Source organism: Hoplias malabaricus, chromosome 14 (genome assembly GCF_029633855.1).
Source record: "Hoplias malabaricus isolate fHopMal1 chromosome 14, fHopMal1.hap1, whole genome shotgun sequence".
NCBI classification, from domain to species: domain Eukaryota; kingdom Metazoa; phylum Chordata; class Actinopteri; order Characiformes; family Erythrinidae; genus Hoplias; species Hoplias malabaricus.
Window position 1 is genome coordinate 28211427 of NC_089813.1, and position 25247 is coordinate 28236673.

Genomic DNA, 25247 nt, shown 5'->3' on the forward strand with positions numbered 1-25247 from the left:
CTTTCCTCTTGAATTAGAACTTTAAATCTGCAGGCTAGCAGCAGAGGGGTAAGTTCAGATAGAGGTGGGAACCTTTGGCTTATTCACATACACAGACACAAGTGGATTGTGAGCCAGTTTTAAGGCATTATCTTCTAAATATGTCATTCAGATAAAATGCAATGAGTTTGAATGGCATATTTTAAGGGTTAAGTTAATTACAGGACGGCGGATTTAAAAAATATAGAATATGGAAGTTAAGGAGGAGTCGGTTCTCAATTTTCACCTAAAATAATTGATTCAAAGAGTCGATTCAGTGATAGCCTCATCAACGTTGTGCTAGCGCGCTCTTGGGGGAAGGGACGGAGCGAGAGCACTTCATAAACAAGTACGACTGAACGGCAGCGCACTTAGGAAAAATGTCTCGCAAAATATTTTGTAATTTCAGCCGTTCTCTGTGGCAGAAAACCAACAGAAGCAGCGCACCTTTGTGTGCAAATTTAAACATCCCTGCTTTCGCTTGCGGAGGTTTTGCATCGAGCTGCGGGGCTCCGAGCGAGAATAAATGCTGCAAAGAAGCTAAGAACAACAGCAGCAGAGCACCCATCAACCCCAGCTCACACGGCGGGGCTTCAGTCCACAGGCTCCACGGAGTGGGGAAACTCAGAGGAGAGGAAAGTCTCAAAAACTCCGGTAGAGCTTTCTCTTCCACTGCTCCTCAGATAGATCATAAAACGTACTTATGGGCCAGATACAACGAAATGAAACGACTTGTCCACGGTGAGTCTGACTTTATTCACTTATTATTCACAACAGCGGACTGGATGACAAATGTTCTCACTGTTAACTTCCACAGAGAAAAAAAGGCTAGTGAATTGAGGGGCCTGTGGTCACTTGGATAAAACGTCTTTTTTAAATGTTCTCTTTACCTTAAGTAAAATATCTCATGCATAGTTTGGATATTTTAAATGTAAGAGTTTTTGGCATTTGCAAACAATTTAATTTACAGCTTTATACTTTTTAACTGGAGAGTAACAAAGCTTTTAACCTCCTTACCCTGGTTAATGCTTTTTTCAGGCCACTGTCATGTTGTTTATGTCTAGGAAAACTGAGAGTACAGATGTAGAGAAATACAGAAGTTGACACGCATGCCCATTTCTTCCTCAGATTTGATTCCTCCTGGTGTCTGCAACCTACTAAATCCTTCCACCATTTATGCCAACAATGAGGTGAACTTGGATGAGGTGGACATCTATGGCTTCGACTATGATTACACCCTTGCCCTCTACTCCAACTCTTTGAATGAGATGATCTACAACAAAGCACGACAGTTTCTCATAGAGCACTACAAGGTGTGGCTATGTTAACAAATATTATGTACATTTTTAAGAAGACTTTTAAGTTGTCTGTGAGCTCTCTACAGTGAAATATAAATGTTTAGAGTGTTAGACCGTGGCTATTCTTGAATAAACGATGATCTCATGTTTTCCCTGACTGTGTCCTTTTTTATTTAGCCATGATGTTGAATATGGAGCAGTCCTAATGTGGCAATCCTTTGATTTCTTTTGCAGTATCCACAAGGGATCAACAAATACAATTACCTCCCCAACTTTGCCACTCGGGGTCTTCATTATGACATCCAAAAGGTGAATATATTATGAGCTGATGTTTGTAGTAATTGAATGTTTAATTTTTGTTAAAAAATTGAAAGAGGACAGTTTGATAAGTGATAAGATTGTTTTTCTTTGACTTAGGGCCTCCTGATGAAAATAGATGCTTTCCATTATATTCAGATGGGAACAGTATACAGGTAAGTTAATCAGTTATATTTGTAGCAATTCACTCTAAATTAGTATAGAGTTATAATTAAATGAGGGACGTTAATTAGTTATTTACTTGAAGGAATCTTCAAACCATTTTAACTGCATTTTCCTTCTGTTACCAGCGGTAAACTACTCTGCTCTAACTTAATTTGAAACAAGTTCCAAATGACATCTTTTGATGTCCACACACTATTCCAGTATAAACAACCTGTAATCCTCTTTATGTAGGCACCTTAAGTTCTGTTATTTAAACAAACTTAACAAGAGAAATCCTAGAGGATCTTAGCAAAGTGCTTCGTATTTGGAAAAAAAAACCTTTGGTTGCAAAGAAACCTAAATTTATACTAAAATATGAAATATTATGCTCATAATTGGGCATATAATGAAGGTTCAGACCCCTAATTGAGTTGCTTTCTCCAAAGGGGTCTGAAGCCTGTTCCAGATGAGGAGGTTATGCAGTTTTATGGAGGTTCCAACCACGTCCCTCTCCACCAAGTCAGCGGCTTCTACGGCAAGGTTAATGTTTTGCTTGTCTCTTATCTGTGAATGAAAGTTTTTGTTAGCACAATAACATTGTCTCACAAATTAAAGTGTTTACATGGATTTATTTACATACATTGTGCTCCTTGATTACTGAAAAGGTCCCGGATGGAGACAAAGTGGCACCACCCTATGTGCAGTTTCCTTTAGTACTTTCCCTCTTGACTTTCTCATATGAACAGATTGCAAGGATATAATACTTTTTACCAGTAGTATATTTGTTTAATTATCAAACATTATTCCTTAGACATAATTTATTGTTTTATAATGTGTAGACTATGAAGCAGTGCATGTTTTATTGTTCATGTGTTTCATAGCATTTTAGGAGAGGCAGAGTGAAATGCAGAAAAACTGGCCCGAATAAAATGTAGGGTCTGTTTTGTTTACTTAAATAGTGTGTTCAGTGTAAACTCATCACAGCTACTCTTTTTACAGGAATCAGAGTCATCAGGACTTTCCGCTCCTATTAAAGAGGTCAGAAAATATGTAAAATGTGGGGTGTAATAGAATGTTTTTATGTGTTTTTGCTTCAGGGTCCAAAGATGAAACAGTTCATGGACGTGTTTTCCATCCCAGAGATGACACTTTTGGCTGTTGCAAATGACTACTTCATCTCTAATGACATAGAATATGACCCTGTGCACCTCTACAAAGATGTATCTGTAAGTAGATTCTTTATCCTTTAAGCTTTAGCTACAGTGTATATATCAACTTTAATGTGTACTTTCATATCTGATTGTACAGATATTTGAAATTGGTGACTTCAGACTAATTAGGGTTCATTATTCCATGTACAATTTGTCCAGGTTTTTTTTTTGTTATCTATGCACATATCAGATCCAAAAATCTGTAGAAGTGTAAGCATGGCATATACAACTATATCCTTTGTGAATACGCCTATGATCAACTATGCAAACAAGCCTCCGAAGTCAGTCATGACTGTGTGGTAGGTGTTAGAGCTTCTTCTGGTCAACACAGGTTACTTTATTCCTTTTATTTAGTGTTTTCCTTTGACCTACCTGTCACAGGACCCATACTACCCCTATTGCATTGGCAAAACCATGAAGAACTGTTAGTAATAGTAGGAAGATACAGTGTTTTGCAGCTATAGGAGATCATTTTAAAAAGTTTTCAGTTGCTTGTCAACAAAGTAGACTTGCTCAGGGTCAGAATGGCTTCATAGCACGAGTAGCAGGAATACTGCATTTTAATACTGATGGAAAAGGGGTTTCAGGAAACATTCCTGACTTGGCTGTGCATGTAGATGGGCTAATATGCTTCCGAGCAGACAGAAACGGGGCATTCAGGATGCCTAGAGGAGGAGGACTGTGGTCTATTTGAACAGTAATTTGTGTATGAATGCTTCTGTATATTGAAAAAGTGCCATATCCACTATTTAGGCCAAGAATTGTGATTTATTCTGTTTCTTTATGAAGCAGTGAGATGCTTTAGAACAAGAAACCTGAGTCTTCATGATTCCAAAGATTTAAACCACATAAATCTGAAGAAAATTCTCCCCAGATTTTACCAGCATGTTTCCATACTGGCAAGGGGCAGAACATGCTAGATCATGTGTACAGCAAAACAATGGGAACATACAGGGACCTCCCCCACCCCCAACTCGGTCTCTGATCACAAGTGGCTCCTGCTGATCCTCACATGCCAGCCTCCAGCTGATATGGTAATTTAAGTTGAAAGAATTGCAATCTTATAGAATTTAACACATTCATGGTAAATGAATATCTGCCCCAAATATCAGTTATTGTGTCTTTGATTACTAGCACTATTTAATGGAAATAGGTGAGGACCATTTAAAAAGGTCTCTCTGACAAGAGAGAACTCCTGTTCTAAACCTCAATCACTTTCCCTGAATAATGCTAACAAACAGTCCTTCTTTCTGACAAGTTCCCAGTGGTCCTGAATGGGTTCCAGGGTGACTTTGTTTGTTTTTAATGCTTAGTGTGCACTGTGGGCTTGAGCTGGATTGAAGTCGTCTTTTTTTTTTTTTCCCTTATCCCTCCCCCCATCTTGCTGACAGATCTTCCTACACTCCCACTGAACAACAGCAAGTTAAAAAAATGTTTGACCAAACCCAGTTGAGTGTCTTAATGCTGTTTGCTCATTGCTACTGCCAAATTTGATCAGAAGTCAGTAACTTAAAACAATATTCAGCTCAACAAGCAATTATCTGCATTTCACTGCATTTATCATGATTTCTTGCATAGTTTACTTTGAAAGGGACTGTATGAGGTTTGTACCAGAACATACTGTACAGTCCACGCCTGGAGGCATGTGAAAAGGGAAGAAAAAATCTGGCAGGGTGTCAAAAGTAGGTCTAAAGTAGCCCTCAGTTTTGAAAGCACATTTTCAGACTGTGCAGAGGAAGAGAGAACTTTGGTGGTTATAGTTTTTGAATGTTACATTATTTGCATGTTATATCTTCATTTATTTATTTTGTAATGCCTGTTTATTCTCTTTTAGACATACCTGAATGTAAAATGATAAATAAAGCAATGGAGTCTATGAAGACTCTAAATGTGTGAATAATTGTATCAAAGTTCATCAATGACATCATTAAGTCTAATGCACTGAATGTTTCCACAGGATGCCATTGCAATGGTACACATCAAGGGGTACATGTATAAGTGGATAATGCAAGATTTAGGTAAGAATTCAGCATATTTTTTGACAGCATTTCTGATATATATATATATATATATATATATATATATATATATATACACACCTGGCAGTAAGCCTTCTGTAGACAACATCTGGAGAATGTGGTAGTCAAAAATTGTTTGTGAGGTATAAACAAACTCTGATTTGAACAAGCCCAAACCCTGTGCTGTTTTTTTTTTTTGCTCAAGGAAACCAGTGCAATTAAGATCATTTGAAGTGGAATGTTCTTTTCTTTTTTTTGTCTTGTATAAACATATAGAACTTATGTAACTTGTATAAATATAACATTTGTAAATGCACCGTGAAACCAGGTTTCCTGAGAGCAGGGTAATCATGTCTTCACTGTAGATGGAGCTTTCCTGTTAGTATTGATTCAAATCAACTATTTTAAAAATATAATATTATATATGAAATAATGTAAAATTGATTGGACTGATTACTAAAGTTTTTTAGGAACTAAGTTAATATCAGAACAACATTCCAAATAATGCTGTTTTAACTTGACTTGTTTGTCTTGTTAGATAGGTATTGTGATATTGTAAATACTGTAAATATTAAACCATTACACCTAGTATTGTGGTACAGTGCTGTTCCTGCTGTACAAATCAGGATACAATTAATTCACTGTGGCAAGACGCCCCACCACTCCAGGGATTAAAGTGATTTGATCACAGTCCAGTGGTTATTTTAGGCCAAGGCCAAGTGTTTTTAACATATATACTGAAGAATACTTGAAGATGATGCCGTTTTCATTTGCCAGTGGTGAAAACCAAATCTTAGCAAAACAGAAAATAAGCTACTACCATGTATTTGATTGAGCCTTGTGCCGTCATTTTGCCTATTTTGTTATTCTGAGCAACACTGAAGTTATGCAATGCATTGTCTTTGGAGAAAGTTAAGTTACTGTGCATGTTCTTCCATTTGCCATGCACATTTTGTCACGCACATCTTTCTGCTTAACAATTACATTAACAAATACATTCTACAGAGAGGCCAAAAAATATCTGAACTGTGACATCCCTAAGGAATGCTTACTTCTTACAAAAACGCAGCCCTTAGCAGAAATATTTTCATTTCCTTTTTTTCCTCTTTTTCCTCCCCAGAGAAATATATCCTCAGAGGAGATGAGACATACGCTGTGCTGCATCGGTTGGCCAGCCATGGAAAGAAACTCTTCCTTATTACCAACAGCCCCTTTAGTTTTGTGTGAGTTATTTATTTATTTTAAAAAGGGTTTTTTTTCCTCCCTTTTGTTGCTTTGAGTATGTTGCCGCAAGTGCTGACGTGTTAGAGCTTTTTAAGCTTAAGCCAACAGCTTGACTCTATGTGCAAATATCATAGTGTATTACAATATGAATAATTCTCATTTCTCACATACCCTGACAAAATATATATGTTTTTTGTAGAATTTATTCTGTTATTCATGGTGCATGTGCCTATATTCATTTTGCCTATACCTTTTCAGGGACAAAGGCATGAAGTACATGGTGGGAAAAGATTGGCGAGATTTCTTTGACGTCATCATCGTACAAGCAGACAAACCACATTTTTTTAATGACTGTGTAAAGTAAGAGTTTTTCTGACAACTTTATGCAAACATTTTGAGACATTTCTTTAAACTTATCTGTATTTACATATTTAACGTATTTGCTTGCATTTTTACAACATCACTAACTGCTTTCTCAATGTGTCTTCTTAAAAGGCCTTTCAGACGTTTGGATAGTAATGGAGACCTTCAGTGGGACAAGATCAAGAGTTTGTACAAAGGGCAGATCTACAAGCAGGTAATTGTACTGTAGATGTGTTTTGCTTAGGCATGTTTAAGGTTGTGCATTTTGTGACACTGTAAGGGTGTGGAATTTTGTAGACTCAAGTTATTGTTCGTCAAATCTGAATGTTGCCCAATTCGTGGCACTCCACACGTTCAGCTGCATTGTACTGTAGTGATATTTTACCACTTAATGTACGTCATTTACCTTGAGTCATTGATGACTAGTTTCAATCTGCCTTGCTCATACAGAGGCAGTGTTGTAAAGCAGTTTGTTCATGTATTATATTCACAGTTGAAGAGTGTATTTGGACGTGGGACTGTGTTATTTTTTTAATTATTTAGTTTATTTTGTGAAACCAGTTTATTTGGAGGTGGGGCTCTATGCATTTTCCCCATCACTGATCTGGTATGACTTGCTAACTAAAACCTTAGAATGTACATTTTTGAGAAAATTGAGGGAGAAATATCACTTCAACTTCCAGTTAAACAAATCAATTTAACACACTCCAGAGGAGTCTGTTGTGCAGGCCTTTTCCTTAACCTGAAATGAATGACCTCAGTGGGAATGTTTTTGATGCCACACTGCAGCTCATTGATGTTTTTTTCTAAAGTAGGAATGGCTTCTGCCTGCTTCCTGTGGAGAGGTCTTTCTTTTGTTATTGTAATTAGCCACGTCCTGGCAGTTAATTTTCCTAACAGTTCCCTGGGCACCTACGAGACTGGATATTCTGGAACTTACAGAGCCCCTAAACCTTATTAATCAGGTGCCTTTTGAGGGGCCTTTGTTCATGTTTTTACAGGCTCAACCCCATTTGTCACTTTTGTGCTTTAAAGATTTTATTGAAGACTTGTTCCAGATTCCTTTCTGGGTGGGGGTTACCTGACTGACCTGAAAATAGCCTCTAGCACTCTTTTAACAGCAAGCCATTGCCAATCGTTTGGTCATAGTTGTTTTGTTGCTATGTTGTCAAAGGTATTGTTTTACAGATTTGAAGATTTGCGCACCACCATTAACACCCTTGTGTTTCACAGTCAACAACAGACTCAATTAACAGTCCAGAGCGTTGAGCACTCAGAAATGTTGTTCTTTCCTCTCATTTCAGGGAAACCTTGTGGATTTTTTGAAGCTAACTGGCTGGCGAGGCTCCAAAGTGCTCTATTTTGGGGACCATCTTTACAGCGACTTGGCTGTGAGTCATTCTCATATTTGCCTTTGTTTGCACCATGTCAGCAAATATGCACAGTCCTCCGTGACCTGTGGCACAGCTTCAGAGTGCGTCCAAGTGTAATTATTTTATAGTAGCACTGTGGTGATATTGCTTTTACCTAAAGTCTCACCAGATTTGTAAAGACTTTCACGTATTGCTCTTATTTGAATAATTTGAAGCCCAAAATCAGAAAAATCAATTATATTCTGTTAGCCTTTATTAGTATTTTATCATAGGGTATAATGGAAACATATTAACATTTTAGACTCAAATGCCTGGGCCTCTACTCCCTGACACAATTGGGTGGAACATCCCTTTATTTACGAACGTCACTGATACATGGGTCCAGGATCCTCGCTTATTTCTTATATTTTTACTTCTAAGGTGAAGTAAATGTGTTGAATAAAATAATAAAGCCATTTATACTTGGTATTTTTTTCCTTCTTTAATAATATTTCCGTTGGTTTATGTTTTATTTTGAAAGTGCATGTGGTTGGTGTGGTTTAGTCGATAACGCCACTGAGGTCAACATATTAGACCAGGGTTCTGCCCAAGCTTGGCAAATGGGGGGGGTGTCTTGTGCAATTTTTTATTTATTTTTTGTTTGGACGCATCATTTTAAAAACAACTACGTAGTTGTAGTTAACCTATCTCCTGCCGGGCAGTTTGGCATGTTATATATGTACCAATAATTATTTATTTCACGAAGAGCACAGTGGTTCTTATTAACTTGTGTATTAATAGGAATTAATTGAATTGAATTAAAATGAATTTCTCAAATTTTAAGATGGAGACACTTGTTTTATGAGAGATTTTGGGCTGTTGAGTTGAATATAAAACGTAAATCTAATAGTGAGAAATATATCTATAGGACTTGATGCTGCGTCATGGCTGGAGGACAGGAGCGATTGTTCCTGAACTGGAGGTGGAGACGAAGGTGGTGAACACAGAGCAGTATGCGCAGAGCCTCACGTGGCTGCAAGCTCTCACTGGTCTTCTGGAGCGCATGCAGGTACATGCTGCACCTTAATCAGTCTTACTAATTACAAATTTAGACATACTGAGTGATTTTGGGGATCTTTTTATTAATCTGCTACTAATTAAATTATCCACCTTGTGAAATGTGCAATTTACTGTTAATGGAATGACAGTTTTAAATAAATTCAATGTACAAGTGGCCCTTTACATAATTGGGGCATACAATCTTGGTTAAACTCTAGACGCTATATATTGATTACCATCAACAGTTCTATGTTCTAACAGCTATTTTACGCCTCTTCTGGTTTAGACATTCCTTTGCTATGACAGGGTCTCTCTCATATAACAAGTGCTTTGCCAGCAGTTCTTTGAACCATGGTTCTTAATGTTTCTTTATCTCTGACTCAGCTATATCGAGATCCTGAGTCCAAAAAGGTGTTGCAGGACTGGCTAAAAGAGAGGGAAGAGCTTCGGTAAGTGGCCTCAACGTTCAAAGCAAGGGAATGAATGTGCTTATGATGGATATGATTGAAAGTCACTAGAAAACATGTTTGTCTGTGTATGTTATGCTATGTAAGTGTGTTTGCTAGCAGGGGAAATTTAGGATAAAATGAGAAAGAAGCCAGATGGCTTATGATTTTGAGAATCAGAATTAAATGACATATAATGCATTTATGATTATTCATCATGATTTATAACTCATTTGATATCTCAGTATTTAAATACTGTGTGTGTGTGTGTGTGTGTGTGTAATCTGATATCCCAATCTTTCACTGTCAGTTAGCATTTTTTGGCATAGGATTACCTGATTCACAAGCCTTTTAGAAAGTTAGAGAACATACATTACAATAAATCCAAAATGTATTCCCTTCTAGATGGCGTTGATCACTTTCGTAATAAAGTTTTGTTGTTGTTAAATCAGTGAATTATTTTAAATCGTCAGTCAGATATGTTATTTGAGTAAACAGTGCAACTATTAAGGAGCTTCTGCTTTATTTTTCCTTTTCTCAGCGCTGTCACAAAGAACCTGTTTAACCCCCAGTTTGGCAGCATCTTTCGTACGTGCCACAACCCTACGTACTTCTCTAGGCGTCTGTGCCGCTTCTCTGACCTGTACATGGCCTCGATCAGCTGCCTGCTGAACTATGACCTATCGTACACTTTCTACCCACGCCGGACGCCCCTGCAGCACGAAGCCCCACTCTGGATGGACCAGCTCTGCACAGGCTGCATGAAGACGCCTTTCCTGGAGGAGATGGCTCACATTCGCTAAGTCCAGCTGCCTTAGTCGCTGTTGTATACCGCACAAATGTAAACTGAATTACAGACATTCCCAATCTCACAAGTGTGAGTGACTCAAATCAGGGTTGTGTCATGGATGTGTGCAGGAAACAAATCTCACTCACAATGATTTCTGCTAACAAGATTCCATTTGAGGCTGCCCTGTATTTAGTGCTGAAGTACTTATTTAGATAGAAAAGGTGATGGGGCTTTTGCAATTAGTGTCCTGGATATACTACACCACAATTTGGAACTTCTGTTACATTGCATTCTTCGTGTTTACAAGCCTTTCACAGGTTGGATGGTAAGAGTTTGTTGAAGGAACTGAAAACTGCCTTTGAAGAGAGCAGCAAATGTTTTTTTTCTTTTTTTCTCCTCCATCATCTGATGCATTTGCATTGTTCTTAAATCCAGAAAAGCTATGTATGTGGGTTGTAGGAGAATGGTAGCATTTGGTAAAGTCTGTTTACCTGTTCATTTCATTTTTGTATTGCAAGGTACATATGTAATAAATTAGTCTGTTACAAGAGCAAGGGGAACATATTTACAGGCAAAGCTAAGTAAAGACAAGCAGACAAAGATGGTGATAACAAAGTAGAATAATCCTGTACTTTCAAATTACATGAAGTAATCTTTGCCAAAGAGAGCAAAATGTTTACTGATTGTGGCGCTGAAACATCTGAACAAGCATCTGTTTGCATATTGAAAATCTCTGCAAAGCCTTTGTACTGGTTTGTAAAAATGAATAAATGAAAACTAAAATTTTTCTTTTAGTCGGTTTAAAAAAACAACATTCCACAACTCACTATTAATTTACAACTACGCATATAAAATAATGTGAGAGGTTTGGAGAGAAGAGGGGGAAAAAAAAAGAAACTTCCACCTCTGACAACTGATACCTGTATTAGCGGAATAAATAAAGGAATAAGATCTTGTGATAGACACATGGATTGAATAAATCAATCAAATGAAAATAAAAAATAAAAGAATAATGTCCCATGTAGTACAGTATGGTAAATGATAAAGTAAATGGCCTGCTATTTTTATCCTGAATAAATAGCAATTTAGAGGAAAACCCAAATCTACCCTGCATGCCATTCAGTTCTGCTGATTACAAATTACATTACATTTTAATGGGGCTCTGAAAACTGATATTTCTCATCCCCTCAAATTTAGCACTTTATCATTGTGAAACTTGTTTTTCAGATGGTGAGCTTTATAGGAGGAATCAGGACTATCTTAGTTCAAGATATTGTGTTGTATGCTAGAATCTCAATATATTATAAAATATATCATAGACCCCTAATAACATTATATTACAAAACTATAAATGCATCTTTCATTGTATGTTTCTTTATAAATGAATTATCAATATCAATCAAATATATCCAAGACCTGTTTTAAATATTATCATTATTATGTGACAAATATATTGATTATAAATATATTGATATATTAATATACTTGCCTGTTTTAATGGTCAAAACATAGCTAAGACATGTGCTGAAGGGAACTGGGTAGCAGCCAGCTAGTGCTACTTTATTAAAAACTTATTTAATGACTGAGGCTCTGACGATGAGCACAACATAAACAAGGTAACAAAAATAAACGGAATAGACATAAGTCTCCAAATCATCTTTACCAATACAGAGCATTGCTGCTGCACTACATATTTCTAGAATATTCAACTCTATAAACTTGTATGAGAAACGTTTGTTCGATCTGAATGAACTAGTGGTGTTTCGGGGCCCTACTTCTCCAGCAGCCCGCTAGCTCGCCGTGATCGTATAGTGGTTAGTACTCTGCGTTGTGGCCGCAGCAACCCCGGTTCGAATCCGGGTCACGGCAGGGTAAAATGTTTTTAAAAAATTTAAATCTATATCGAATTTACAATAAGACTGGGTTATTATTTACTTTAACATCTATGCTATATATATATATATATATATGTATATATATATACATATATATATATATATATATATATATATAAGCCCAGTGCTGCGCACAGTATTAAGTTATAAAAATAAATTATTACAGGCAGAAGTGGACATACAGTGACGAGCTCAGCCTTTCGATGTAATTTGTACTTTGCAGATTATATTTTCTTTTATCATGAACACTGAGTTAATTCCTGATGTGTTTTTTTCTGTTCTGTTGGTTACACCGCCCACTCCAACTTGTCATCATTTTTATTATTAAGCCAAGAACATTTAAAAAACAAAGCAATGTCACATATAGAACATTTCCTTGGGCTGATGAATGCTTGGTGTCCTACAAAGTGAGCACATTATGAATAATATTTTTAATTGTTGTTATGCAATGTTTGTAAACACTTACAATTAAAAAAGTAGCTCAGTTAAATAGCTCCATATTAATGTTGATACTTACGACTTGCAGCTCAAATGACGTAATGGACATATGATGTCATGCACTGCGCGAGCCCTCTGGTGACGTCAGGCTGTCATGAAAGCAAAAAGCAAACATGTGGATTGTCAGCATCCCTTCAGCTTAATAAAGGTCTGGACAATAAATATCATTCGTTGCGTTGCAGTAATAAATATTATTGATATTTAGACATTTTCCGGATTCTTTAAAGACGCATGTTTAAGGTTTAGGGAGGAATGGGAAAATATTCAACGGTTTGTTCTCTTTACACCTGCTTTTATTTTGAAGTGTGGTCTTTTGGCTGTGCTCTCTGACGGTTTTTTTCTGTCAGAACTGCGGAGAGTAGCGAATTCGTGAACCGTCGGTTTGACTTGGTTTGGCCACGTTACCAATTTGTGTTTGTGGATGAAGGCGAAGGATTCTTGAGCCAGGTTTCGGGAGGGGACCCCCGCCATGTCAGCCGAGGAGGAGAGGGGGGTGGTTCGAGTCAAAGTCAAGGTGAGCGAGAGAGATGGGGGAGAGGGTAGCTAGCGAATAACAGACAATAACAGAGCGTCGGACGGTACCCGGAGACACTGAACTACAGTCGAGACAGCGAGAAAATCCATCCAAAAGTACTGTCTTTTCTTCACATACCCGTTAAACACACTCCCAGCCCGACCGGGTCCACGTCGAGGTAGACGCGGCCACGTTTAAATAAAGCTGAACGAGGCGGAAATTTGTCATTTTTCTTTGTCACGTTTAACGTTACCGTCCCAGTATAAATAGTGCAGCCGTTACATGGTGGCGACCACGGGGAAATAACGTTAGCTAACTAACAGCGGCAGCTTCATTATAAACAAAGGCGCTTACTCCGCCGCAGCTGTTTGTTTTATTTTTGTGGTTTGCTGACGGCCGTCAAAACGTTCCCTTTATTTCAATAAATATCGTCCTCTACATAGCAGCTGTCATCTTCGTTGTTTAAACCCGTTATTTTTATACCAGATTTCGCGCTGAGTCTTAAAACTCTTAGATATATTTCAGCGCTGCTCAAAAAACAGTGACAAAACTAATTTTTAATTAAAGGACAGATAACATTATCTCCACTCTGCATTTCACACAGTCCATATAAGGAAACTAAGCCACAATTCAAGTTGTTTTGAGTACATGGTTTTTATGGTCAAAAACAGTAGCTATATTTACATTGTTTTTGGAAAAAGACCTGTTTTGTTTCACATAATTTGAAAATGCTGGCATTGACAGTGTCAGTTTAGAGGGGCTCTAAGGTGTAATCCCAGGTACACACGCTTTAAGGTACACACTAGGCTTTGGCAATGAAACAATAGCAATGTGTATCGCTGTAGACATTAAGACATATCATTAATAGTGATAAGAAAATGTTTCATTTAAATTCTTCATTTAAATCCATTAAATGTGAACCAACAATAAAGCTCATGATGGATAAAAAATATACAAGGATTTTATGTAAAGTGTTGAGCTGTTGTGCTGGATAAATGCATTAGGTGCTGAAGGCAGATGTGTCAAAACCCTATTTTTCAGACATCAGACAAAACGGCTTTAATTCTCAGGAAACCACATGAGGAAAATTCTCACTGCTAATTCCTGGGTGCCTTGCGATGAACTGAGCTGTGGCTCGTTTTCATTTAAAGGAACCATCACTAAACCACTCATTCAGAACAAGGCTGTTTTAGTCAGCAGGAGAACAGTGCCATGTTGTTTGTTATTTGTGGTATTTCGACCAAAATATATATCCAAATTTTCAAGGACAAAGGGTGTCATATGTCCCCTTTTAAGGTCAGTCAGTATTTTTTTTTTTTTCTTGGACCTTCAATCAGTAGCTGTCCACCTGTTATCTTTTTACAGAAATGTGAAGGACTGCTGCCAGTTGAGTTTCGCTCATTTGCAGTTGATCCACAAATAACGTCTCTGGAGGTTTTGCAGCACATCCTCATCCGAGCTTTTGAGCTCAATGGGTGAGTGTCTTTATAATGAAAAAAGTATGAAATGCTAGTATAATTCGTTTTATAAATGTGGTTCTAAATACAAGGTTACCATTTGAATATACAATGCCTGTATAGTGAAATTAAGGGCATCTAAAGTGAGTTAAGTTAACCATTAGCCACAGCAAATTTAGCGGACTTAACAGCTGAGTAAACTTTGAGAAATTAAGTTTTCTAGCTGGCAGGAAAATGTTTTTAGAATGAAGTGCGAATAGTATTTATTTGTTCCATATATGAATTATTTTATTGAACACTACAGCATTACCCAGCTATTTTTTATTTTTGTGTGTTTGTTTTGGTAATACATTATTTTAAATTGTTTTTCATTTTTATATATATATATATACAGTCAAGCCCGAAATTATTCATACCCCAGGCAAATTTTTACTTAAATTTACTTTTATTCAACCAGCAATTTTATTTTTGACCCGAAACGACACAGGCATCTCCCAGGAGATAATACGGTGATGTACTCGAGGCATCATTGTGGAAAAAAATATTTCTCAGCTTTTATTCAAATTTGAACAAAAATGGCGTGTCCAAAATTATTCATACCCTTCTCAATAATTAATAGAAAAGCCTTTATTGGCTATTACAGCAATCAAACGCTTCCTGTAATTGCTGACCAGCTTTTTGCATGTCTCCACTGGTATTTTTGCCCATTGATCTTTAGCAATGAGCTCCAACTCTTTGAGGTTGGAGGGTCTCCTTGCCATCACCCTGATCTTTAACTCCCTCCACAGATTCTCAATTGGATTCAAGACAGGACTCTGGCTGGGCCACTGCAAAACGTTAATATTTTTGTCTGCTAACCATTTCTTCACCACTTTTGCTGTGTGTTTTGGGTCGTTGTTGTGCTGAAATGTTCACTGGTTCCCAAGGCCAAGTTTCTCTGCAGACTGCCTGATGATATTGTTGAAAATCTTGATGTATTGCTCTTTTTTCGTGGTGCCATTTACTGCTATCAAGTTCCCTGGTCAATTGGCTGAAAAACACCCCCAAAACATTAGGTTCCCACCACCATGTTTGACAGTGGGTATGGTGTTCTTAGGGTTGAAGGCTTCTACTTTTTTACGCCAAATGAAGGACACATCATTGTGGCCAAACAATTCAATTTTTGTTTCATCTGACCATAAAACAGAAAGACCAGAAGTCTTCTTCTTTGTCCAGATGAGCACTTGCAAAGGTCAAGCAGGTTTTTGTGTGCCTTTTCTGGAGAAGTGGCGTCCTCCTTGGTCTGCGTCCGTGGAACCCAGCCGTGTGCAGTGTCCGTTGGACTGTCTGCCTTGAGATGTTGCCACCAGCAGAGCCCAGATTCACCTGGATGGCCTTGGTGCTGATAATTTTCTTCACCTCTCTCACTATCCTCCTGGCCAGCACAGGTGTCACTTTTGGCTTCCGACCACATCTTCTGAGATTTTCCACAGTGCAGAACTTCTTGTATTTTTAATAATACTTTGCACTGTAGCCACTGGAACTTGAAAATTTTTGATATGGCCTTATAGCCTTTTCCTGACTTGTGAGCAGCCACAATGCACACCTTAGTGAGCTCCTTTGTCTTAGCCATGACTGTCCACAAACCAACTGCAGCGATCTGCTGTTTTTCACCTGTTGAGTTGATTAAAACAGCTGTTCCCAATGAATCAGGGTAATTAGGATGCTTTAAAAGAGCTTGAACTATTTGGAATGGTATAGAACTTTGGAATTTCCCCATAGACTGTGACAGTTTGCAAAGGGTATGAATAATTTTGGACACGCCATTTTTGTTCAAATGTGAATAAAAGCTGAGAAATATTTTTTTCCACAATGATGCCTCTAGTACATCATTGTATTATCTCCTGGGAGATGCCTGTGTCGTTTCGGGTCAAAAATAAAATTGCTGGTTGAATAAAAGTAAATTTAAGTCAAAATTTGTCTGGGGTATGAATAATTTCGGGCTTGACTGTATATAACACACACACACACACACTAACCTCAGTAATGCATGTATAAAGGAATAAGGTCTTGTGATAGACACATGGATTGAAATGCAATATATATATTGTTTTCATTTACAGAAGACGTAATTTTGGAATTAGTTATTTGTCTCGTGATCGAGGAGGTGTGGAGGTCTACCTTTCACTCCTGTCTGACTGGGATTTAGATGCAGCATTTGTTAGTGCAGCTAAGCCTTACCTCCAGCTTAAGATGGACATCAAGCCTTCAGAAGACAGTAAGTACACACTTTCTTTATACCATCACATTAGTCTTAGGAAACAACTGAGACTAAAGCAACTCTGGAGAAAGAAAGAAAGAAAGAAAGTGTGGTAGATACATGGTAACTAAATACTGAAAAGTTCCAATTGAGAGGATTGTGTGTAGGATAAGGCTGTAGTTTGTTTTACCTAGTTATGAGTCCATTTTCCAGCATGTCTTTAAACCAGGCAGTAAATGTTATAACTATTTGCTGTCATTATCACAGTAATCGATGCAATGATAAACTTTTAAGCACATTATGGATATTGATGGTGCCTGTGTGCATGTTTCATTAACCAGATATTTAGATGGGCTTATAGGTTAGTTCCTTATTGCTCACTCATGCCAGGCAGTGTAGATTCTTGCTGGAATTCTTGCAGGTCACATGGTCTCAGCATTTCTGTGTGTTGCCTGTTCTACCAGGTCCAGTGCTTGAGGACTGGGACATTATCAGTCCAAAGGATGTGATTGGCTCTGATCAACTACAGGGGGAGAAGAGGTCGCTGGCATCCACTGCTCTCCCTTTCCCCCAGTCACTGCTGTCCCAGGTTACTGATCCTGTCAGCCAGCTGTTTTACCAGCCAGTCTCTGCTGCGTTCAGTCAGGTTCCTCTTCTCCTAATGCAATCATACAATAACCAAAGGCAGTTTCCCAAAGAAATATGCTATAAAGTCTTAAATTGCTGTGTGTAGTTTATGATTGCAACTATCATTTTGGGAAACAGCATGGTGCCTTTTTATATTGAACAATTTGTCCATCAGCTCAATAAACATTAAGGAAAGTTTAAATTGTATGAATCACTTACTGAATGCTATGTTTGCCATCTAGCTCATTGCTACTGTTGTTTTTTTTTCTCTCTCTCTCTCACATTCAGATGGGTAAGACTCTGTCTAGGGTGCAGCAGGCCTTGAGCTGGTCCTATGGTGAAGAAGTTAAACCGTTTAAGCCTCCACTTAATGATGCAGAGTTCCACAGCTACCTAAACAGCCAGGGCCAGCTCACAAAACCAGAAGAGCTACGATTACGCATCTATCATGGTGGAGTTGAACCATCCTTACGCAAGGTTTGTTAAAAATGGAAATGTATATGTTTACATCATACACAGAACCAATGATAACCCAGATATATAGTAATGGATGAATATATGCTAATGAAGGAATTACTGAAGGTTATGCAAAAATATGTTCAAAGATATTTGTGATTATACAGTCATGCTCTTGTAGAGAACCCGGTTTAGTCACTTTATTAAAATAAGCTTGATCATCCCAGAAAAAAAATGGTGTCATATGTGCATATATGTACATATACCTTGTTGATAGATGGATTTAACTTTGTTGTAATTGCAGTACAAATACAAGGCAACAAAATGCAGTCAGGATATATTGTAGCTTTGTTTAAGAGCACAGAAACTAAGTGATACTTGCTTGTATTTGTGAAATTCATTCATGAACAGTGTTTATTGTAAATGGTATTTCAAAATACCTCAGAGCTCATTTGGGGATATCACAACAGAAGTTAAACGCAGTGGAGGCCACAGGACTTCATTTGGGAATTTTGACTTTGCCCTTTCTGTGCAGAGATTTATGAAGACTTCCTGAGCCTTCTCATGTTGCACATTTTAGGGGGTGAAATACCTAAAATACCTAAAGTTCTTTCAGAGAACGGTTGTTTTAAAACAGTTTAAAATGGCAAAACTCAACCTATCCATGCAAAAAAATTATTGGTCCATTCTTGAATTTATATTTTGCCGCAAAATTTCACAATATCCTGCTCCATCCTCATTTGTGAAATGTGCTTCTGACCTCAGCTTCATAATGGGGAAACTTTCTTGACATTGTAAAACATGTAATTGTCAGTTTTAAAACATTTCATTGCAAGGAATGCAAAAAAATATTCTTTTGTCCTTTTCTTCCTTTTTTTCCATAACAGGTAGTGTGGCGGTACCTTCTGAATGTGTACCCAGATGGTTTGACAGGACAGGAGAGAATGGACTACATGAAGAAGAAGACAAGAGAATATGACCAGCTGAAACGTGAGTGGACAGCGAGAGTTAGCCCCGAGGATTTGGAGTTCATTAGAGGCAATGTGCTAAAGGACGTGCTTCGAACAGACCGAGCACATCCATATTATGCTGGCTCAGAGGACAGCCCCCATCTAACAGCTCTGACAGACTTGCTAACTACCTTCGCTATCACACATCCACAGGTATGCAGTCTAAATTTTACATTGTTTCCAGTTAATAAAATTAATGTTTTCCTGAAGTCTTTATAGGAAGTACATTTAATTGTCTATGCTGACATAAGTATTCTGTTTAATTTTCATAGGTGTCTTATTGTCAAGGCATGAGTGATATTGCCTCTCCAATCCTTGCTGTTATGGACAATGAAGCACATGCTTTCATCTGCTTTTGTGGCATCATGAAGCGCCTAGAAGGCAACTTCCGCCCAGATGGACAACTTATGTCTGTAAAGTTCCAACATCTCAAGTTGCTTTTGCAGTATTCAGACCCTGAGTTTTACACCTATCTGGTGTCCAAAGGTGCGGATGATCTGTTCTTTTGTTACCGCTGGCTACTTCTTGAGCTGAAGCGGGAGTTTGCTTTTGATGATGCCCTAAGGATGCTGGAGGTGACCTGGAGCTCTCTACCTCCAGATCCTCCAGAGACTGAAGTTGAGCTTCTTGGCCCACCACTAGAAGCAGATCAACCCCCAAGCCTTGAGATTGGCCAAAAAATCTCAGTTAACGATGAACTGGAGAAAGAACAGACTGAGAGACAACGAAGACGCCATATGCTTAGGCCATCTCGCGAAGAGGCAGACGGAGGACACTGTCTTAATTTAGAGGTAGAGAAGAAAGAGGAGAAGGAGGTTCAGATGGAGGGTGAAGTAGAGTACAGTGTTCCACACGTGGGCAAGTGTGATGCCCCTGCCCCGGCCCCTCCACTTCAAAAGCAGTCAAGTTTTGGAGAGTTCAAATACTACAGTGCCCGGAATGAGGACAGTTTTGAGATGAATGAAAATGACCCCTCCGATCCCACTTTATCTCCAGTCAAGTTTCAGTCTGCATATTCAACGTTGCCTCTAACTGTCCGTCAGTCTACAGAGGACAGTGAGGATGATCCAGGAGAGAGGCAGCCTTTGATAAGCAGCACAGATAAACTTTCATCTCCTGAAATGGAGAGGAGCTCTCCTAACAGCCAAATGGTATCCCCTCTTCCTTCATCTCTAACCAACTGGAAGAATGGCTCCTCTCAGTCTTCAGCAACATCTCCTTCAATGTCCAGTTGGAGAACGGCTTCTCCAGATGTCCCAACATCAAAATTGTCTCCTGAGAAAGCATTAGGGAGATATGCATCCACAACTGTTGTATCTAATGGAACTGGAGCACACTCGCCATCAACCCCCACAGGCAAGTCAGGAGTTTCCTCTCCCTCGCTTGGCTACAATCGCTCCCTGCTCTCGTCTCCTGTATTGTCTTTTGGCAAATCCCCATCTCTGCCTAAAGCATTCTCCAGCAACCTTCCATCACCATGCAAACCTGCAGGTACGGGAATGAACTCACCAAACACCAACAAACCAGAGGCTGCTGGTATTAAACCTTGTTCCCTTCCACCTCCTCAAGAGTTTGGGAAGGGAAATCCGTTCATGTTGTTCCTGTGCCTCTCCATCTTGTTGGAACATCGTGACCACATCATAAAAAACAGCCTGGATTACAATGAGCTGGCCATGCATTTTGATCGCTTGGTCCGTAGGCACAATCTTGGGCGCATTCTTCAGCGTGCCAAGGCCTTGTTTGCTGATTATTTGCAGAGTGAGGTGTGGGACTCTGAAGAAGGGGATGAGGTCAGCTTGGACTCCCCCACCACAGCTGGAACCTCACCACATAGCCCCACTAGACCCACCTTTTCTAATTTACAACCGGCAATGTCCACCTCCCCAAACTCTACCTATAACTTGGCCAATACTATCCCCTCCCCCACAACCCCTACCACCCTCTTGCCCTCCTCCTGATTAATTTCAGCTACACCTCCATCGGTTTTCTCCACCGAGTAAACAAAGGCAAGTGGTAGGCTGCTTTAGAGCTCTTCATATGCTTTTATGGTTTTTTTGTTTGTTTGTTTTTATGTGGCAAACCAAAGCTAAACCAGTGCATCTTTCCCTAGCCTCACTTATTGTGTAAGATTTTGCACACAGTATTTTTATCATATCTTACAGCCTTTAAGGTTTTTCTTCTACACGTGTGCTACTCATTGTACTGTATATTATTTACTTTAACTTGCACTTTATCTTTTGACCTTCAGTGGACATGGCCAGTTTTTTTCACATTAAACTGTGTAAATAAAAGCTTAGAAAAAAGGGCAGCAAGAAATACTGGAGAGACTTTTAACAGCAAATATAATGCTGGATGTTTTCCAACAAAACAAAACTGAGCTGCTATCTGGTTAATACAAATCTGTAGACTATTGCCTCAGTTTATTAAATATTCACTTTGTTGATGTTTATTCAAGACCCTAATAGGTGTATTTTTAAACATCTGATTTACAGGTGCATTATTGGTCAGTTTTACCACAATTTCTGTGTTCTGAGGGTAGGCCTTCATAGACTCTTGAATGATCAAGATCCATAAAGCCAGACTCATTTACTGTGGAAAAGAAATTAAATTGCTCAGAAACTGTCAAATGGTCTACTGACACATTTTAAGTATTTGTGTAGGCTTATCCAGCAGAAATGTTGACAGATGCTACCACTGGGATTAGTAATGTAATATTTGTCATCAAACATATGTCCTGCAATATAGTGTAATCAAATGGATGTCCACCCAATTTTTGCCACTCAATTTTGTGCAGAAGTGCCTCTTTTCTTTGAAGGATTTGGTCTTTATTCATTCAACCTAAATGAAAAACTTTCATCATTAATATTTTTCTTTCTTCAAAAGCACATGTAAATATTATGGGCCATTTCCTAAATATTTTTTTGAAGGATCATTATCAAATATGCTACAAATTCATTACCTTCCGTTACAGGTTCTACACTTCTAGTATATTATAAAGGTTTTTTGTTTGTTTGTTTGTTTGTTTTTTAAATACTGAACTGGAATTCTTTACATGTCTTAAAACGAAGTGTACTTTTTTCTTACTAGAAGTCCTAAAATACATCTTGCACATGGACCAAAGGAATTTTCCTTGAAATTGCAACCGTTCTGGTCATAGTTGTTTAATTCATTGTGTATTTATATTTCTTTGCTTGAACACTAAATTATTCCCACAGCGTGGTTTGCTGGACTGAGTGCTAGCCATACCCACATTTACAGTACTTTTACTTTAGACTGATGTCTTTTATTATGCTGTTCCTATGATATGTGATCTAATGTAAAGGAAAAAAAAATCAAGCAAATGGAAAATTACTGTACAATCTGGAACTAAATAAACTTTTATGTAATGAATAAATGTGTTAAAGATATCCTGTAGTTACCAGTGAAAAAAACTACCCTTTAAACCCACCAAATAATACCTAGATCAAATACTGGCATGTTTATTTATTACTTCATTAATGCCAAAACAGGGCACTTTTTAAAAACAAGAAAATAAAAAAAGAAAATATTCTGTTCAAAATTCTAGTTTACCAATTTCCCTAGCATTTACCATGATGCCAGCTGTGTTTAAACAAGGTATGTAAAAAGAAATAATTCAGTAATAATCAAAGTGTGGTAACAGCTGTTTTTTTTTTTGTGGACAAGGTTAGTCTTCTTTAATTTTGCTGTGTAAACTAAAGGAACAAACTGCAACAATAAGCTGTATCTTTGCTACAGTTTGGGATTGTTTGATTATGAAATATATTTGATTTTCCATTATTTTTGAGAGCTTGTTTTGAATTAAATCGATTTTTAAAATGGCATATTTATAAATAATTAATAGTTTCTTGCAGAAACAGAAGCAGAATGTGAGGATGGTATGTTTGAAAACCAGCTTGTCCAGGATTAGCGGCACTAGCACAATTTCATAATGAGGGTTTAGAAATATAAAAATACAATGTTTCCGCCCGGTTTCGAACCGGGGACCTTTCGCGTGTGAGGCGAACGTGATAACCACTACACTACGGAAACTTGTTACTGTTTTTTTTTTTGAAAATTGATAATACTGGGATCATTTTTAAGGCACGGGAAAAATGGACAAATTGCGTGCGTTTCACTATTTGTGTTTCACGTGTAAACGTGTGTTTACAAGAATAAAGTTCAGATTAATTATTAATTACAAACAACGTGAACTGTGCATTTTATATCTATTTATATTTATTTTTTTAAATATGAATAATGAGCGAGGCAACAAACTTTTATATATCTGTAGTTTAAAATATAGAACGGATCTAACACGTATGTTATTGAGTCTTGTCTACTTAAAGTTGTTAAAACAAAATGCCGAAACCCGGGATCGAACCAGGGACCTTTAGATCTTCAGTCTAACGCTCTCCCAACTGAGCTATTTCGGCTGTGGTGTAACAAAGGTCTTACAGGTTTTATACCTGTTCCATAAATACACATACGTACATGCATCATGGGCAAATGTGGTGTTACATAAACAGGTAAATTCAGAAAATTAGCCTTACAGCTTAGGCTAGTATGGAACTGGGGTCAAGCTATCCGCCCTTTGGAAATTGACGGTCAAGCCAGCCGCGCTTCAAATCCGAATGCACGTATAGGCGCGTCATTACGGTTTTTTATTACGGCGAACTCCACATCCGCTTTGGGACAGATAGAGAATCTCAAACCCACGTTTGAGCAGCGATGCCTCTGTTACTAAATAAATGCACGCAATGCTAAAATGGACTAAAATTAACAAGCCATTAAGAATATATTTCGTTTTAAATCACTTTTGAAGAGGCAAAACACACATTGATTATTTCATATATTTACGTATTTTTTACTTTTCTATAAACACTTAATTGGCTTTGAATGGTAATCTTGGTGGAAATGTAGAAATAGAGATTTTAATAGAGATAGAATTATTTTAATAGAAATAGAGATGAATTTATACTGAATACCTACCAATATGGATTTTTCAAAAACTACCCATAATGCCTAAACCATTCCACTGTCATTAAACAGAGGGACCTTAAGACTGTCAACTGTATGATTTTGACAGAATTTCACTGTGTACTTTTCTCATAAAGTCATATTAAATACATACTGTATTCAGTATAAATTCATGAGAATATTATACAGTGAGGTCCCTCTGTTTAATGACAGTTAAATGTAATCTCTATTTCTACATTTCCACCAAGATTACCATTCAAAGCCAATTAAGTGTTTATAGAAAAGTAAAAAATGCGTAAATATATGAAATAATCAATGCGTGTTTTGCCTCTTTAAAGTGATTTAAAACTAAATATATTCCTATTGGCTTGTTAATATTAGTCCATTTTAGCATTGCGTGCATTTATTTAGTAACAGAGACATCGCTGCTCAAACGTGGGTTTGAGATTCTCTATCTGTCCCAAAGCGGATGTGGTGTTCTCCGCAATGAGAAACCGTAATGACGCGCCTATACGTGCATTCGGATTTGAAGCGCGGCTAGCTTGACCGTCAATTTCCAAAGTGCGGATAGCTTGACTAGAGTTAAAATGGAAATAGTGCGCAACCTTGACCAGCAAGCATTTCGTTTGAGGTTGTTATTTTAACAGTTGACCAGGCTTTAGTACTGTCTTTAGAAAAAACTAAATACCCAATGATTAACAGTGTTAGTCTTTAAAGTACCTAGCTACTTGGTGCGGTTTCATAGATACAACTCCTCGTGTATTTGATCATGAATTAATTAATAGTTTCCTCAATTAGCCACAACTTGTGTTTTAAGCGCTTTTCAAAAATACACAAATAGACCGTTTAGATAACTGTTTCCGTAGTGTAGTGGTTATCACGTTCGCCTCACACGCGAAAGGTCCCCGGTTCGAAACCGGGCGGAAACATCCTTTCTTTGCGTTTTATTTCCTATTTATCTATTAATATAAATAGAGCTTTGACAAGATTTAAGGTTGGAAACAATACCATAATATTTAAAATAGGTTCATTAAAATCCACCAAACTCGGTTACATTGTGACAACCTATTTTTTTGGTGCCCACAACCCTGGTTGTAACTACGTTGTAAAGGTTGTAAAGACCAGTTTCACCATATTCTTTAGATGTCAAAAGCAATTGAAAAGCTGTCTTAATATTGTTCGTGTGGGTTTCTCAACCTGGCAGCACATATGAATTTAGCATCTTGTAGATGTAAGTGTGAGTGCACCTTATCATAACATAACTTAACAGAATCTGTTCTTCTTCTGTGGTTAAAGGAGACTGCCCTCCAGGTTAAAGGAGACTGGTTGATGG

At 37.8% G+C, this 25247-nt stretch overlaps 2 protein-coding genes and 4 non-coding genes across 7 annotated transcripts; 4 read left to right on the forward strand and 2 right to left on the reverse strand.

The window, feature by feature from the left end:
• Positions 1-303: 303 nt before the first annotated feature.
• On the forward strand, positions 304-11067 carry nt5dc2 (5'-nucleotidase domain containing 2). Its single transcript, XM_066643714.1, has 14 exons — positions 304-759; positions 1147-1331; positions 1551-1625; positions 1734-1789; positions 2225-2318; positions 2876-3004; positions 4947-5007; positions 6128-6230; positions 6490-6591; positions 6727-6808; positions 7899-7985; positions 8875-9015; positions 9390-9454; positions 9993-11067. The coding sequence occupies exons 1-14, from the start codon at positions 399-401 to the stop codon at positions 10252-10254; spliced, it is 1803 nt and encodes a 600-aa protein (XP_066499811.1). The 5' UTR covers positions 304-398; the 3' UTR covers positions 10255-11067.
• A 971-nt stretch (positions 11068-12038) lies between these two features.
• trnah-gug (transfer RNA histidin (anticodon GUG)) lies at positions 12039-12110 on the forward strand. The gene has a single exon. It is a non-coding gene; the product is annotated as a tRNA-His (tRNA).
• An 864-nt stretch (positions 12111-12974) lies between these two features.
• On the forward strand, positions 12975-22708 carry tbc1d25 (TBC1 domain family, member 25). Of its 2 annotated transcripts, none has more exons than XM_066644727.1 (7): positions 12975-13148; positions 14514-14623; positions 16708-16862; positions 17309-17433; positions 17760-17948; positions 18815-19090; positions 19210-22708. In XM_066644727.1, the coding sequence occupies exons 1-7, from the start codon at positions 13104-13106 to the stop codon at positions 20893-20895; spliced, it is 2586 nt and encodes an 861-aa protein (XP_066500824.1). In that variant the 5' UTR covers positions 12975-13103; the 3' UTR covers positions 20896-22708. The 2 variants fall into 2 exon arrangements, with proteins under 2 accessions (XP_066500824.1, XP_066500823.1); XM_066644726.1 differs by having other exon boundaries at positions 17309-17490; positions 19210-22707.
• Positions 22709-22914: 206 nt separating this feature from the next.
• Positions 22915-22987, reverse strand: trnav-cac (transfer RNA valine (anticodon CAC)). Its single transcript has one exon. It is a non-coding gene; the product is annotated as a tRNA-Val (tRNA).
• Positions 22988-23297: 310 nt separating this feature from the next.
• trnaf-gaa (transfer RNA phenylalanine (anticodon GAA)) lies at positions 23298-23370 on the reverse strand. Its single transcript has one exon. It is a non-coding gene; the product is annotated as a tRNA-Phe (tRNA).
• Positions 23371-24770: 1400 nt separating this feature from the next.
• On the forward strand, positions 24771-24843 carry trnav-cac (transfer RNA valine (anticodon CAC)). Its single transcript has one exon. It is a non-coding gene; the product is annotated as a tRNA-Val (tRNA).
• Positions 24844-25247: the final 404 nt, after the last annotated feature.